A 16,645-nucleotide genomic window follows, 5' to 3' on the forward strand; every position below is an offset into this window, starting at 1 on the left:
ATTAAATACCTCCATGTAATTACATCTTTAATTACACTGTTGACCATTCCTTACATCTTAACCCACCTTTAAACCTACCCGGGGGGTGCACGCGAAGTGAAGACCGGGGGGGAAGGTGCACGCTAATTGAAGAGGGGGGAGTTCGCAGTTGAGATATTCTTTTAAAACGACAGGGGGCGGTCAATATAAAATCAACTGTAAAATCAGACGGATAAACAGAGAAGTTGGAAGTTTATGAAACTACGTCACATCATTCTAGATTTTTAAACTAGTTATTTTCATAAATTAATTTAATTATTATAAACAAATTTATAACCCTTCATGTTTTTAAATCAAACTTTGATGCATCATTTGCTTTTGTTCATATTTCGGACAGTTCTACCTATTGATGTTTATTAACATATTAATGACAATAAAACATGGGTTGCTCTACTAATATATTTTTTATTATGGCAAGAATAAAAGCAAAAAAAATACACCTAAAAAAAAGACTTTTTTTTTAGATTTAGTCCACTCCACAGTTTACACATTACTGTCTGGCTAGTTTGTGTCCTCTACTTATATCCTAAAAGACCTTCCTGACCATTATCACCAATAAAGCCTAGATAAACAGGACATTAGTATATTGTAAACCAATAGGTTCATATATTCTTTTCCAGTTATCAAAGAAATAATTTGTTAATTTTAGTTTTGTAGAAATTGTGTTACATTTAAAATTGTAATATATACATTAGTGGTGAGGCAGTGTGGAGTTTACTTGTTCTCCCTGCCTTCGCGTGGGTTTCCTCCGGGTGCTCTGGTTTCCCCCACAGTCCAAAGACATGCGGTACAGGTGAATTGGGTCGGCTAAATTGTCCGTAGTGTATGAGTGTGAATGTGTGTGTGGATGTTTCCCAGAGATGAGTTGCGGCTGGAAGGGCATCCGCTGCGTAAAAACTTGCTGGATAAGTTGGCGGTTCATTCCGCTGTGGCGACCCCGGATTAATAAAGGGACTAAGCCAACAAGAAAATGAATGAATGAATATATAAATTAGTGTAAATGCTATGAATGGTGTAAAAACATATTTTGTAATTATGTATTAAAACCATCTGGGTCTCCACTTTTGCCTCAGCTTCTCTTTTTCGCTTTAACAAACTTATCCCTCAAGTTTTTCTAAACATTTACAAAAACTTGCAATTTCTAGCCAAGAATTACTGGCCATGTGGTAACCCACGCGAAGGCAGGGAGAACATGCAAACTCCACACTGCCTTGCCACTTTGATCACACATGGACGGATCTTAAAGATATCTGTATAGGCGTACCAAAATCTCTTTAAAGTCATTCATTCATTCATTTTCTTTTCGGCTTATTCCCCTTTATTAATCTGGGGTCGCCGCAGCGGAATTAACTGCCAACTTATTTAGCATATGTTTTACGCAGCGGATGTCCTTCCAGCTGCAACCCATCACTAGGAAACATTCATACACACTTATTGACACACATACACTATGGACAATTTTTAGCCTACCTAATTCATACGTCTTTGGACTTGTGGGGGAAACCGGAGGAAACCTAGGCGAAAACAGGGAGAACATGCAAGCTTCACACAGAAATGCTATCTGACCCAGCCGAGGCTCGAACCAGCGACCTTCTTGCTGTGCGGCGAACGTGTTACCCACTGCACCACCATGTAGCCCTAAAGTGATTCAAATATAACTCAATTGAAACGTGGCACCATGCAAACTGTTCATTCGAGTCTTAAAAAAATTAATGCACTCTGAAAGCATGTTGCGCGCACCCAAAGCAAACCTCTGCAAAAACTGTGATGACGTCACATTCGCAGCTGGCACTCAAGCGAACTAGTGGACGCGTCGAGTATAAATCAGCCTTAACTCCACCAGTATTCTACCTCAAGTGTTCTGCAATACATTGTGAACACAGTAAGTACATTGTGTTTATTTTTTGACTCAAGTACATAGTTAAGGCCATCTAATATAAACCAATATAGACTAATATTTCAATGTGATGATGTTAATGACCCATGAACATTTTCTACATGTTGTCAAACTATTTCATGACTGTAACAAGAGGCAATTCAATCATAACAGTTGTAATGTAAAACAGCTGTCATAACATTATTTATCAATATGTGGCTCTGCTTGGATTCTCAGAAGCTATAGAAATTAAAATGCAAAACAAGGAATACGTTGAGGTCATTGTTATTGTTTACATTCCTCAAAATGGTCTATAAAGTGAGACCAAATGAATAGTTGAGTTATGACTTAATTGTGTCATCATGTATTCAACATACACTTGTTCAAAAACTGTTTGAGTTTCTTTCTTGTGTTGAACAAAAAATACATTATTTTGAAAAATGTGGGAAACCATTACCCATTGACTTCCACAGTATTTTCCCCCACTATGGATGTCAAATGACTACTGTTTAATATATTATTACATTTTTATACAACTTTTTGTGTTCAGTTGAAAAAAAGAAACTCAAACAAAATAAAAGTTTGGAACCACTGGAGTGGGAGTAAAAGATTGAATTTTGTTTTGGTGAACTATCCCTTTCACCTAAGGTCTCTGTTTCTAGCTCGTTCTTTCTCTTTCTTTATTATGAAACTGAATCCCCTACATTAGCATTCAGTGTGTGCACAGAAAACTGAATTCTCTCTCAAACCCACTGGCATAACCTTAGCAACATTTTGGCGTCTCTCTGCTGTAAACAAGGGGCAGGGAAGCCAACAGTTTAACTGTTTGACGTTAGCTGTTTTTGCCCAAAGAAACAACAACGACTGCTGACTTACTGATGTTGATTTATTAGCAAAGCTACAGAGATGTTTAAAACCTATTACCAATATTTTTGAATGACACATTTTTGAAAGGAAAATGTTTATTCATGCATCCATATATAATGTTTGACTAATAATATTTATTTTAGAATAACAGATTAAATTACAGAATATACATCAAGAACTACATGATAGCTATATTTTCTATATTCATATTTTTTACTGGAATTCCTTTTTCTATTTTCAGTTTTAATTTTAAGAAATTGTTATGTGTGGTTTTTTACTTGTTGTATTTCTATTTAATAAAAATGTTTTATTTTTCGATTTTCTATTTTCATATTTTGTATTTCAATTTTGTATTTCAGTTTTTTATTTCAATTACTTAAATTATGTATTTTATATAATTTATGTATTGTTTTATCACTGCTTGTTTTATTTTACTTCTGTTTTGTTTTTACCAGAGCTTATTTTATTTGTGTATTTCATTTTATATTATTATTATTTATTTATTTTATTTTTACCACATTTTATTTTATTTATTTTATTTTTTCAGTTTTGTTTTTACCAGAGGTTATTTTACTTTTTTTTTCTTTTTTATTTAATTTAATTTTTGTTCTGTTTTGTTTTTACCAGAGCTTTTTTTTCTGTATTATTTTTACCAGAGCTTATTTTATTTTATTTCTGTATTGTTTTTTTACCAATTCTTATTTTATTTTATTTAATTTTAATTTCTTTTTAGTTTGAGTAAATTTTGTAGGTTTTTTTAATTAATTGCAAAGGTAAAAAAATTATTTTATTTTATTTTATTATATTTCTATGTTGTTTTAACCACAGCCTTTTTAAGTAATGTAATTAAATTTTATTTATATTTGTTTTTTTATTTTATTGTATCACCCCTGCATTAAAGGTTCTTCATGAATTGCATTAATTTCAATATTTCAATATTTATATAAAATAATTATTTCTAAATAATAATTTTAATTATGTTAATTTATTTGTTAGGTGATTGTTTTTAACCACTGGCCACTTTTTATTTCATTTCATTTTATTTTATTACATTTTATTTTATTTTATTTTATTTTATTTTATTTTAAACAATATGAATGATTTTTAGTAGTTAGTGTTAGTTAACAATAAAATCCCTTAAAGGATGGTGCACATTTGTAGTGTGTCCATGCTCTTTATCAAGCAGCAGTATCACATATCTTCATCATATATTCTCCACCTGGCCTTTTAGAGCTGAGTCAAAATCGTGCTGCAAAACTGCATTATCCCCAGAGACTGTGACTGCAGGACTTTTATTATACTGCAGCCTCAAGCTTTTCAAGCCATTAATCAAAGTCTAAACATTTCTGACGCACCAACAGGCCGAATATATTCAGCATTTATTTTATGCAAGACATCTATTAATATATCTTTGCTCTTTCCTCATTCACTTTTGGTATGTGTCCTGTATCATTTATACTACTTTATGTGCGTGCATAGACTGACATATCAGGTCAATTAGAATGGATAAAATGTATATTTCATTATTTCTACATCCAGCAGTGTTTGGTAAAGACAATGCAAGAATTAAATAAACAAACAAATAAATAAATGAATAAATAAATACAACAATTTTTTATATATAAAAACATAAGTAAAATAAATTGATTTGGTTGAAAACCAAACCAAAATAACATAAAATAAAATAATAAAAACAAGAATTATTTTTTAGCAGCAGAGTGGAAAAACAACATGGGAGAAATTAAAATAAAAAGTAGTAATTTAGTAAAATTTTAAGTAAATGAATAGCAAACAATTGACAAAATGACAAAATAACATAATATATATATAATTATTTTGTGTCAGCAGTTGTAATAACAATACAGGAATGGCACAGAAATAAAATGAAATTGAAAAAAAAAAATACACACACACATATACATAATATACAAATATATATACACACACACACATTGTACCGGCATTGTTTAGAACAAAAATAAATAATTAAAATAACAAATGCAAGAATTCTTTCGTACAAACAGTATTAAAACATTTAAAAAATATATATATACAAAACAGTATTTAAAGAAACAACATAAATATTAAACAATAATAAAATACAATTATAATTACAATTCTAAAAATATAATATAAATATATAAATATAATACAATAAATAAATCATACAAAAAATTACAGTAAATGCAAATATAAACACAATAATTATTTTATATCAGCAGTAATAAAATGAAAGTCTGGCTTAATAAAGTGCCAGTCATAAAGCAGCAGTCTGGCATACTGAAAGATTAATGCCTGTGACGGTCGGGGCTGCTGAAGGTGATACTTTGAGTTCAGCCGCTAAAAGCTCCTATTCTGATGTGTCTGCATGCATTTTTTAGACCCTCTCCACATGTTTCCTTCATTAAAGGCTCAATCCTGTGCTCTTTCTGCAGCTAATTCATCCGTCGCTGGTTGAGGGGCTTGTTTTGATCAATGTGGACCCCTGCGCTGAGGGCTGGATAGACTGGGCTGCTTCTAAGGTGAGCAAACACTTTGAACAAACAGATGGTGTCCTATCTGTGTTTATACTGTTTTACACATCCATTTAAGTTGGATTTGGTTTTTCTCTATTTGACTGGGTGGACTAGCAATAATAGCAAAAAATAAAAAATAAAATAAATAAAAAATTAATGTAATATAATTTTTTATAATATAATATACTATAAAAAATAAAATATCATATTTTTGTAACAGCGATAGCAAGTGCAAGTTTTTTTATTTTTTGGTACAAAAAAAGATGCTAATAAACAATAATTAAATTAAATTAAATTAAATTAAATTAAATTAAATTAAAAATACAATATTTTTTGTTGTTGTTGCAGCGGTAAAAACTAATTCAATTTAATAAATGTTTGGTGTCTGCAGTGAATAAACTTTGTAAAATCAAATCATTTTGAGTCAAGAATGTAATTTTTATGTAGATGCAGTGGTAAATACAGTTGAGAATATATTTAAAGTAAAATAAAATAAAATAAAAGATGAACAAACTATTTGAACAGGCATGTGATTTTATTTACCATATTTTTCATATACAGTTAAAGTCAGAACTATTAGCCCCTTCCTGTGTATTTTTTCCCCAATTTCTGTTTAATAGAAAGAAGATTATTTCGACACATTTCTAAACATAAAAGTTTTAATAACTCATTTCTAAAAACTGATTTATTATATTTTTGACATGATGACAGTAAATAATATTTTACCCAGATGTTTTTCAAGACACTTCTATACCGCTTAAAGTGACATTTAACGGCTTAACTAGGTTAATTAGGTTAACTAGGCAGGTTAGGGTAATTAGGAAAGTTATTGTATAACGATGGTTTGTTGTGTAGACTATCGAAAAAAAGAGTTAGCTTAAAGTGGCTAATAATTTTGACCTTAAAATGTTTTTTTTTTAATTACTGCTTAAACCTTTTATTCTAGTCAAAATAAAACAAATAGGACTTTCTCAAGAAGAAAAAATATTATCAGGCATACTGTGAAAATTCTCCTTGTTCTGCTAAACGTAATTCAGGAAATATTTTTTTTTTAAAAAGAAAAAGAAAAAATTGAAGGGGGGCTAATAATTTTCAAATTCAACTCTACATATTATTATTATTTTTATTTTATTTTCTCTAGCTGACTGGATGGACTAGCAATCTTGTGGACATTGTGATGGCGCATCACTTCAGCACTGTGAGTAAATCTCTATAATGGCTCAACAATCAATCCCATGATGTTTTTTTTTGAGCCAGCTTTTTTGTTATTGTGGTCATTTAGGAGGAACTGACTGACAACCAGGAGCTGATCCAGACGTACCGCCTGCACATCGCACAGGACATCAACCAGGACAACCTGGCCCTCTTCTGCGGCTCATACAACGCGTAAGTGATGTCACGTTAAATTTATCATGCATTGTAAAAAATGCAGGGTTCCACACAATTCATTCATGTTTGTCCCAACACACAAAATAATTAGGTTAATTTTTAACAAATTTATGTAATTAAAAAAAATTAAATCTCAATAAATTCTTAAGAATTGTGTTGTTTTAGCTCATTTTAAATAAGTAATTTGAACAAGCAAAAAAAATAATAATTGAGTGTGTGCATTTGTTATCACTTTTGGGAGCAGACGTGTAAATTGTGTGTTTGTTTTGAACAGGCGTCAAGACCTCGGAATCGAGAGGCCTATTGCTGGTCTTAATGAGAACATAGTGAAGACACTGACGTAAGTATTTATTTTGATTTGATTTGTTTAATGTTTTACCACTATTTTTACTAGAGTTTTTTTTTGTTTTGTTTTTGTTTGTTTTTTTGTTTTACCAGGGCTTATTTTATTTTTGTTTTATTTTATTATATTTTATTTATTCATTTATTTTTCTGTATTGTTTATAACAGAGCATATTTTATTTTATTTTTTTCTTTATTGTTTTACCAGAGCTTATTTTATTTTATTTTATTTTTTTACTAAATTAATAAATCATTTTAATTTTATTTAGTTCAATATTTAATAAATTATTTAAAATATTTATTTATGAATAAATAATAGATTTAATAAACATTATTTATTTATTTATTAGTTTATTGTTTTTCACCACTGGCTGTTGATCTTTGTGCAGATGCCCTGCACTTCTGGTGGTTGGAGACACTTCCCCTGCTGTGGAGGCTGTGGTAAGTTTGGAAGTACAAGGTCATTTTGCTGCAGTTTTTGTTGTTGTTGTTGTTGTTGTTGTTGTTGTTGTTGTTGTTGTTGAATCCTTGAATATTTTAAACCTCTTGAATAATTTTGCACTACAGGTTGAATGCAACTCAAGGTTAAATCCGACAAAGACCACCTTGCTCAAGGTAAGCCACACAACTATTTAAAACTCTAAAACGTCAGCACTTAAGACAGGACACTGCAGGAAGAAAATAACTAATATTTATCACCATACTTACAAATGTTTTTTCATCACAAGTTTTCTTGTCTGTTATGTTTAAATATTCAAATAAGTCTTTATTTAATTGAATATGCACCAATTTGCATATAATTCTAGCAAGAAAATTTGAACATTGGAAAAGTGTTGTTTCATTTAATTTTTCCATATTAGAGAAAAAAATTACTGTGGGGATTTTGTCAATCTGTTTTGCAAACAAACAAAATTAATTTGGAAACTACTTTCTGCAAAAAAGCCTCCAGAATACAGACATGAATAAATCATGTGCAGTTTGGTGTATGTACCTGCAGCTGAAGTGGAGATTCATGGCTCAGTGCTGAAGAAAAATCTCATTTTGAGAAAACAAAATTCCTTTAAAAATATGCTTTGTAACTGAAATCTACAGACACAAAGTCTGCATTTACACTGCACTGTTCAAGTGACTCAATTCCGATTTGTTTTCTCCCATGTGGCACAGATCGGATATGGCCTATGTACGTGTAAGCAAGAACAAATCACATATATTCCGATTTACTCAAATCAGATTTAGGCCTTGTTCATAAGTGGAAATTTATCCGATATACATTGGATCTGTGTTCTCGTGTCTGAAGTGGAAGCCGGTAGATCAGATTTTTATCTGTCAATGAGAGTCGCGCGTCATTAAAAACTATAGCGAATAGTGTCAAGTCAGAACAGACTTCAGCAGAGTCCCAACTTAAATCTCATATACGAGGACTTATACAGCTTTTATATTGTCATATAGCACAGGTATTTAAGCATGTTAACGAGAACTAGAGACCGCAATTTCTGCCATGTAACCAATATATTATAGACTAATATAAAGCTAATGCATAAATCACGACATGGACATTACATTAAGATGCCTAAAGGTTTAAAAAAGCCTATATATCAAAAGAAGATGGACAAATGAGAACCATTCTGTCATAAACTATCGTAAAACAGCTTGTCAAAAGCTGTGAATAGATTACATACAGCAATAGAGAAAAGAAGACTCTTTAATTATCAGCTGATAGTCAGCGCCCACTCTTTTTTTCCTGTTCATTTCGCCTTTGCCGTGTACAGTGTAAATGCAGACAATCGGATACGAGTCACTTTTAAAATATATAAGATATAAGCAGGTCATCAAAAAAATCGGATACAGTCACAAAATCGGAGTTGACCATCAAGATCAAGATCTGCAGTGCAAATGCAGCCAAATTGATAAAGTGTGACAAAAGAAACACTTTAAAGTGTGTTTTTGATGTTTCTTTCCATTAGACTGAAATTATAAAATACACGGTAAAGCTTTACTTGAAGAGGGAATTTATAAGACTGACATGAGGCATTGACTTGACAACTTTATAATCATGACATACTGTATGACATGAATATGGAGTGTTTGGAATATTTTAAATGCAAAGATGACATTGCTTGAGGTGTCTTTGTTACGACAACTTGACATAAACAAATTCATCATAGTCTGCGTGTCTTTGTCATGACAACTTGATATTATCAAGACAACATAACCTCTCATAAATCTGCCATAAACATGATTGTCATGAGGCCATTATAATTCATTATAAAAGCATCAAGTTTTTCCTGTTCACACTTTTCAGTGTATTTGCCATTAAAATGTTTTAGTAAAAGTGTCAAGACACTGCTAAATAACTTTATAAAAGTGTCTTTTATATTTAATGATTATTTTAATGACAATTTCAGTTTGCACCACTGTAGTTGAGGTCAAGCAAAATATTAATGATGCTGTAGCTGTAATAAAATGAATGACACAATTATATGGGCCTCATGATAGTCATGTTTATGACAGTTTTATGACAAGTTATGTTGTCTTGATAAAGTCAAGTTGTCATGAAAAAGACACCTCAAACAGTCTCATCTTTGCATTTAAAATGACCCTTTAAGTAAAGTGTTACAAAAAAGCTTCATTGTTTGGCCTGCAGTGTTATATTTTGATCTGTTCTTCACAGTGATTTTTTTTTTTTATCTCTGTCTTATTTTACTCATCTCTCTCTCTCTCTCTCTCTCTCTCTCTCTCTCTCTGTTTGTGTGTGTCAGATGGCTGATTGTGGAGGTCTGCCTCAGGTTGTTCAGGTTAGTATTATCTCCATTTTGTAACCTTGAAAACCACATTAACCACCTGCGTCCTGCTCTTATCTTTACCATTGTGAATGCCTGCTATAATTTGAATACATGAACATCCTCTTTTCTCCCAACAGCCCGGAAAGCTGGCCGAAGCCTTCAAATACTTTGTACAAGGAATGGGCTACAGTGAGTATTTTTATTATCTGTTTACCTCTGCTCTTGACTTTCCCTAACCTGTGAATCTGCCTTCAGATGTTTGTTTAATCTGCCGAGCAATCTGGGTCAACTTACTCCGTAAACACGCATCTGTTTACCCGCGTTTCTCAGACGCTAGGCTATGCTAATTAGCAATTCAGCACAACACTATGACTAATGGCCATCTTTTATCAAGACAAATCCGGCTCGGGGAGACTGTTTTTATTTCTTGTTGTTTTTTTTTTACCACACACAGCTCAGCATCGCTTCCCACTCGCTCCATGTTGATTAGTTTTTTCTTCCAAGCGGCAGACGTGCGCAAAATCACGATGTGCTCTGAATGAGGCCTCCTCACATATTTGTTGACAGGTTTTGGCGCTCGGTGTGCTGCCAGCGCTCAGTGTGAAAAGATGTCACCCTTTCTCTGACCTCGTACCTCCTCCTCCTCCTCCAGAGAGACTTGCTGTTTCATTTCTGTGCAGTGTTAGAGTTCTTGTTGCAATCTCGCAGGAATTTACGTCACGTCTGGAGGCAAACCAGGCTTTTAAGGCGAGACGCTGCAGGCAAAAACATTGTTTTGTGTCTGACAATTGGGCTTTACATGAAGATTTCCAGCCTAAAGAAGTGTTAAAAAAACCTTTTTTAAGTGTCACTCTTACCAGTTTGTGTCTATAGATTTCAATCACAATATTATTTTTAGATATTAGCTTCTTTTCTAACATACTTTTTTTCTTTAGAGTCATAAATCTCCACTTCAACACCACTTACATTAGCCAAACTTTACATTTTAATTTCTATGTAGATTCTTAGATTATCAAAGACAGATTTAAACATTATATTACGCAAAAATTGTGAAAATAATTGTTCTCCTTTTGTAAAAATCTTTCACTCTAATATGTCAAAAAATGTGATTCAAAGGTAATCCACTGTTCAGATTTTTGTGCTAAAATATATATGAAAAATGAGTGAATGTTTAAATAATGTCTCAATTGGATATTTCCACATCAAAAAAAGTTCCACATTACAAAAAAGTGTGCAATTCTTAATGAAATCAATCACTGTGAAAAATATTAGTTCATTTTTTACTCTGTTCACTTGCAGTGTCTTGCCATGTGAGCACAAGGCTTTATAACTTTCATCCCAGACTTTTCAATTAAGCCATCAAAAGCTCTGGAGAGTTTTTAACCGGGTCACATCAGGAGGAGTCTAATTTTGGTCATTCTTATCTTGAGATTGTGCTATCAAAACATACTGTGATATTTCAAACTAGTTCAAAAATATTATAATATTTATGAAAAAAGAACAGAACAGTGCAATATTAAATCATAATTCATTATTTTTTTTCCTTTTTTTTTAGCACTACTGGTAACAGAGTAACCTGTATAATTTGTATAGTTCTTTTTTTCTCTTACATCTTTTTAACCACAGCAGGTACAAAAAGTCCAAATTTAAAGCAAAATGCATGATTATGAGAATAAGGCCTAATAATAATTATATATAATAACTCATTTCTAATAACTGATTTATTGTATCTTTGCCGTGATGACAGTACATAATATTTGACTAGATATTTTTCAAGATACTAGTATTCAGCCTAAAATGCAATTTAAAGGCCTAACTAGATTAATAAGGTTATTTAGGCAACTTGGGGTAATAAGGCAAGTCATTGTATAAAAATATTTTGTTTTGTAGACTATTAAAAAACTATTGCTTAAGTGGGCTAATAATATTGACCTTAAAATGGTTTCAAAACTGATTTCATTCTAGCCAAAACACGAAACAAATAAGATTTTCTCCAGAAGAAAAAATATTATAGGAAATACTGTGAAAAATTCCTTGATCTGTTAAACAACATTTGAGAAATATTTTGAAAAAAGAACAAAAAGATTCACAAGAGGGCTCATCAGTTTGACTTCAACTGTATATAAATAAATAAATAAATAAATAAATAAATATATATATATATATATATATATATATATATATATATATATATATATATATATATATATATATATATATATATATATATATATAGTGCAAGTAGAGTAAAAGTATCTGTTGTAAATATTACTCAAAGTAAGAGTAAAAATTAGACCTTTCAAAAAGTACTCAAGAGTAGTGAGTATTACGCTGTAAAAAGCTGATGCATTTCCATGTAATTTGTGGATGTGTGGAAACGTATCATTTCTTTAGTGTGTTTAGTGATTGTCCAGCAGGCACACAACGTTATAATACGTTAATATTAGGTTAGATTTAGGTTGTGATATTTTGTTGAGTTTTGTTTGATTTAAATCAAACGCTGAGCTAACATCTTAAACCAACATCATATTGATGTCAAATACTGAATACTATTTATTCATCAGGTATGGCAACCAAAAATTTGGTTGATTTTAAGTTGGATGTTACACATTGACGTCAGCCTGACATTGAGTTCTGATGTCAACCCGATATTCATTAGCAAACAAAATGCAATGTCCTCACAACGTTGGGGTACAACGTCAATCTGACGTCATGTTGACGTCCTGTGCCTGCTGGGTATTTAAGGCCATTTCAGTCATCGTACAATAAACATCCATCTTCTTCTCATCGGTGACTTGCATCTAAACAGTCTCTGGGTCAATGCGTGTAAAGATTTTGGACAACTTCTTGGACACTTGTAATGCTTCCAAACAGTTTGCTGCGATTATAAATCGCCCATGTCTTAAGGTAGTTCATAATGATGCGATTTACTTTCTATGTGCTATTTGATTGGACAGGAATTACAGGACTGATTTTGGTAATTCCCATAGACAAGAAAAAATAAAGTAGGGACTGCAGGTTGAAGGAAAGTAGTGGAGTAAAAGTACAGATACTGCACTAAAATGCACCCAAGGGAAAGTAAAAGTACACATTTTTAAAACGACTTAGGAAATTACAATTCCTGAAAAAACCTACTCAATTACAGTAGTTTGAGTATTTGTAATTTGTTACTATACTTTCCATAGTGGAAACAGGCTTTCTTATAAACGTAATGATTTCTAAAGGCATGTTTTGTCATCTTGATGCCCTCTGTGGGTGAAGAACTCTAAATGCAGTTTGAGGTTCAGCTGCTAAAAATGTCACTGCAGAAAAAAAGCTTTTGAGATTTAAGAGCCCGCAGAGGCCATTAAAACACCTGCAGGATTTACAGAGGAAATTCAATTTTAAAAAACAATTGCCGCTTACTGTAATTAGAGCCTTAACAGAACTATGTTAAAAATGTTACTGTATTTAATAGATGTCTTATTGTTCTGTCTGTTTGTTTCCCGTCAACGTTCGCCAACAGTCCCTCATGTTTTGCTCAGTCATCTGAGCTGTGAATCAGGTATTTGGATGTGAACCAGCAATTATTGTGAACGCTCTATATATGCATGCTTCTCTTCTGTGTTGGTTTACAGTATTCGCATGGTGATATTTGACTTTTTTATGTGTGGTTGACCGATGTGTTTTTTTAATGGATTTTTAAAAAATTTCTGCATATTTATATTAATGTTTTTAGTTTTGATATATTCTTAATGTAGATATTTATTTCTTTTTTATTTGTTTAATTATTTTTTATGCTTTCTTCATTGCACATTTATTGGTTTTTATGTATGTTTTTGTTTTGTTTGGTACATCTGTTTTGCAGAAATTCCTCTCTGTGGCTTTTTTCTAAAAAAAAAAAAACTAATTTAAAGTTAACACTTGAAAGTATTGATCCATTAGTTAGTTTTAGTTAATGTATTTACTAACATGAACAATACATTTATTATATCATTGTTGATGTTATTTAACATTATTTAAGTTAAATAGTATAGTTCATGTTAACTTGCGGTGCATTAACTTGTCAACAAACTCAATTTTAGATTTTAATAACGCATTAGTAAATGTTGATCTATGATTAATTAATGCTTTACAAGATTTTTCATACTTAATATTAGTAAATACATCTACTAACTTTAACTAATGAACTGTTATTCTAAAGTGTTGCCAATACAAATTATGTTTTTATTTACTTTATTTTCAATTTAGGTTTTATTTGTTGAAGTCTGTTCTAAAGCAGTGGTTCCCAAAGTGAGAGTCGGGACCCCCCGAGGGGTTGTGAGACAATGAAAGGGTCTTGCTTGGTGATTTCCAAAAATCTAATTCATTTTATTAAACCATTAGAAATTGGGCTGTGTAATTTGGTCTAAAATCTACATTAATTGAACATTTTAAATCGATTATGATTAATGAATGATTATTTTATTTATTTATTTATTTTATTTTTTTGCCCTCACAGTTCACTGACAGGTTTTGTACAGTAAAAATGTTCAAATATTATAAGAGATTTTTGAATGAAGGGTGTATTACTTTATTTTAAAATAATTGAAGTAAACACAGACTATCTGCTATTTATGATTATTTATTGAACATCAATGCTGAACAACTGTAATTAAAACACACATTGCCTAAATCCAAGTCACTTTTTTTCTTATAAAAAGTGAAAACTAATTTTATAACAAAACTAATATTTTCAATGTTTTCAAAAGTAGAAAATATAATTTTCAATGTAAATAATTTTATTTTAATAGAAAATATGTCATATCAAGGCATCTGGCGCAGCTTCCAATCATCATCAATGTAATCCAAACATGCGATGTGTAGTAATTTTTTTCGAAAGGGGCACATGCGTTTGACGCAGACGTATAAATCAGCCTTAACAGAGTGGGGTCATATGACTACACACAGTAGGGAAAGTAATTAAAAAAATTGACCTGGAAAAATTAAATCGATTATAGGTTCTGAATGTCGATTTCAATAACTTTTAATTAATTAGAATTACCATGTTTTATTCATAACCTAACTGAAGATAAAAATAGTAGTTTATAGCTACTATATACTACATATTTACTATAGTAGCTCATAGTTACTAGTTCTATTGGATTGTCACCCCTGTGGTGATCACATTATATTAAAGATACAGCAATAGTGTCTAATGCAGCAGATTGGTATTATACCACCAGGTTAAACTTTCTGGCACATTTACAGCACTCAAATACATTAAAAAATTGAATGAAGAATTGTCTTGGGCCTATTGGTGTGTGTGCAGCGCCGTTGCATGCAAGCTATATTTAACTGTATTTATAACCACCTCAGAGGATATTGGAGGTTGTGGACTGAAACATTTGGGAACCCCTGTTCTAAAGTACTTATTTATTTATGCTGTTTTTTCTTTTTCATGTGTTCTTTATTCTACTTCTGTTATGATTTGTCTATATTTTTATGTTAAAAAGATTTGAAAATTGTGTGCGCGTGTGTGTGTGTGTATAGATATATAAATATATATATATATATATATATATATATATATATATATATATATATATATATATATATATATTATTATTTTTTTTTTCAATCATTTAGCAGCTTTTTGTAGGTTTTCAGACAGCATGAGTTGTTTTCACTTTGCCTTGTATGCGTCTGTGCTCAGCAAGTAATTTGCTTTCATCAGCAATGCTTTCATGTTCACATTTATACCAGCGTGTAGGCAGACGACACAAGACAAACCTGTGATCATCTGTTATTACATTCTCAGTTTGGTTTCCTCTTGCATGATGCTTGTATTTTTATCCCCCTGAAGCTACCAAAAACAAAAATAAACACAAAATCTCTTTTACGACCCACAGTACCTGCAGCCGGCATGACCCGTCTGTCCAGATCCCGTTCCTCATCCTCCAGCATCACCTCCACAGACGGATCCCGCAACCGCAACCTCAACAGCCCACTGGACGGGCCCAATTCTGGACCACAAACCATGGAGGTGTCCTGCTAAAGCTCAAATGTCCTCCTGCTACTGCTGTATGAATAGAGAAGCAGACATGTGTGATATACTGAAGGTATGCATAGTGAATATATATATATAAAGATGTTACTACACGCTAGCCACATTTTCAGTCATTATAACGGATCAAATGAAAGATTAATATATAAATAACAGCGAGGGTCTTCCAACTGGTTTGAGATGCATTTGATTCACTTTGTTTTCAATTATTACAGTGAAACTCACTTAAAGGAAAACACACGCATTAAAGAAATAGCTTTTATGTTTTACGCTGTGACCTGTGACCTTTCCTGTCTGCTTAACTTGCTTCACGGTGTTATATTGTTTCATTTTTTTGTCTTGTTTAATAACCGTCTTTCAAGTCACTCCCCTGTTTATCTTATGAATGTAATTAATATTTAAGAGCTAACTTTTGTTGTATTTATATTAAGAACTCTTAACAGGATACTACTAAACACATCAGCTATTAGGAGATAAACACTCGGGGTGGTCTTTATTTTCAGTTTAATTTGTACTTTTAATATTTTTAAATATGCAAATCGAACGTAGCATCTTTCTTTTGTACGTTTACCCCCTTACCATTTTTTAACATCATTATTATTCTTAATCGGAGCATAAATCAATGTACACATGGAATGACAGCTTTCATGGACATGAAATAGTGTCACTGTCCACTGATTCTCAGTTAATAAATAAAGTTATATCATGGAAAAAACACACAGTTGGTGCATCTTGTCTTTTTAATAAACCTTATCTCTTAAAAAACTGTTTATCAACGGCATAAGAGCCGGAAGATCATTGAGATTGA

The 16,645-nt window shown here is 31.6% G+C and overlaps 1 protein-coding gene across 7 annotated transcripts in view; it reads left to right on the forward strand.

Moving 5' to 3' along the window:
• Positions 1-16,554, forward strand: part of ndrg3a (ndrg family member 3a) — a 71,744-nt gene extending 55,190 nt beyond the window's left edge. For 4 of the 7 annotated variants that reach the window (XM_087271790.1, XM_087271788.1, XM_087271789.1 and 1 more), the window contains 10 exons: positions 5,218-5,304; positions 6,440-6,496; positions 6,581-6,684; positions 6,962-7,027; positions 7,419-7,470; positions 7,597-7,644; positions 9,789-9,824; positions 9,950-10,001; positions 13,318-13,356; positions 15,683-16,554. In XM_087271790.1, the coding sequence (XP_087127916.1) occupies positions 5,218-5,304; positions 6,440-6,496; positions 6,581-6,684; positions 6,962-7,027; positions 7,419-7,470; positions 7,597-7,644; positions 9,789-9,824; positions 9,950-10,001; positions 13,318-13,356; positions 15,683-15,828 (687 nt within the window). In that variant the 3' untranslated portion in view covers positions 15,829-16,554. The remainder of the gene's footprint in view (positions 1-5,217; positions 5,305-6,439; positions 6,497-6,580; positions 6,685-6,961; positions 7,028-7,418; positions 7,471-7,596; positions 7,645-9,788; positions 9,825-9,949; positions 10,002-13,317; positions 13,357-15,682) is intronic. The other 3 variants (NM_199517.1, XM_087271791.1, XM_087271793.1) reach the window with 1 other exon arrangement.
• The last annotated feature ends 91 nt before the right edge of the window (positions 16,555-16,645 follow it).

The sequence above is a fragment of the Danio rerio genome, chromosome 11, assembly GCF_052040795.2.
Source record: "Danio rerio strain M-AB ecotype USA chromosome 11, GRCz13ab, whole genome shotgun sequence".
Classification (NCBI taxonomy): Eukaryota; Metazoa; Chordata; class Actinopteri; order Cypriniformes; family Danionidae; genus Danio; species Danio rerio.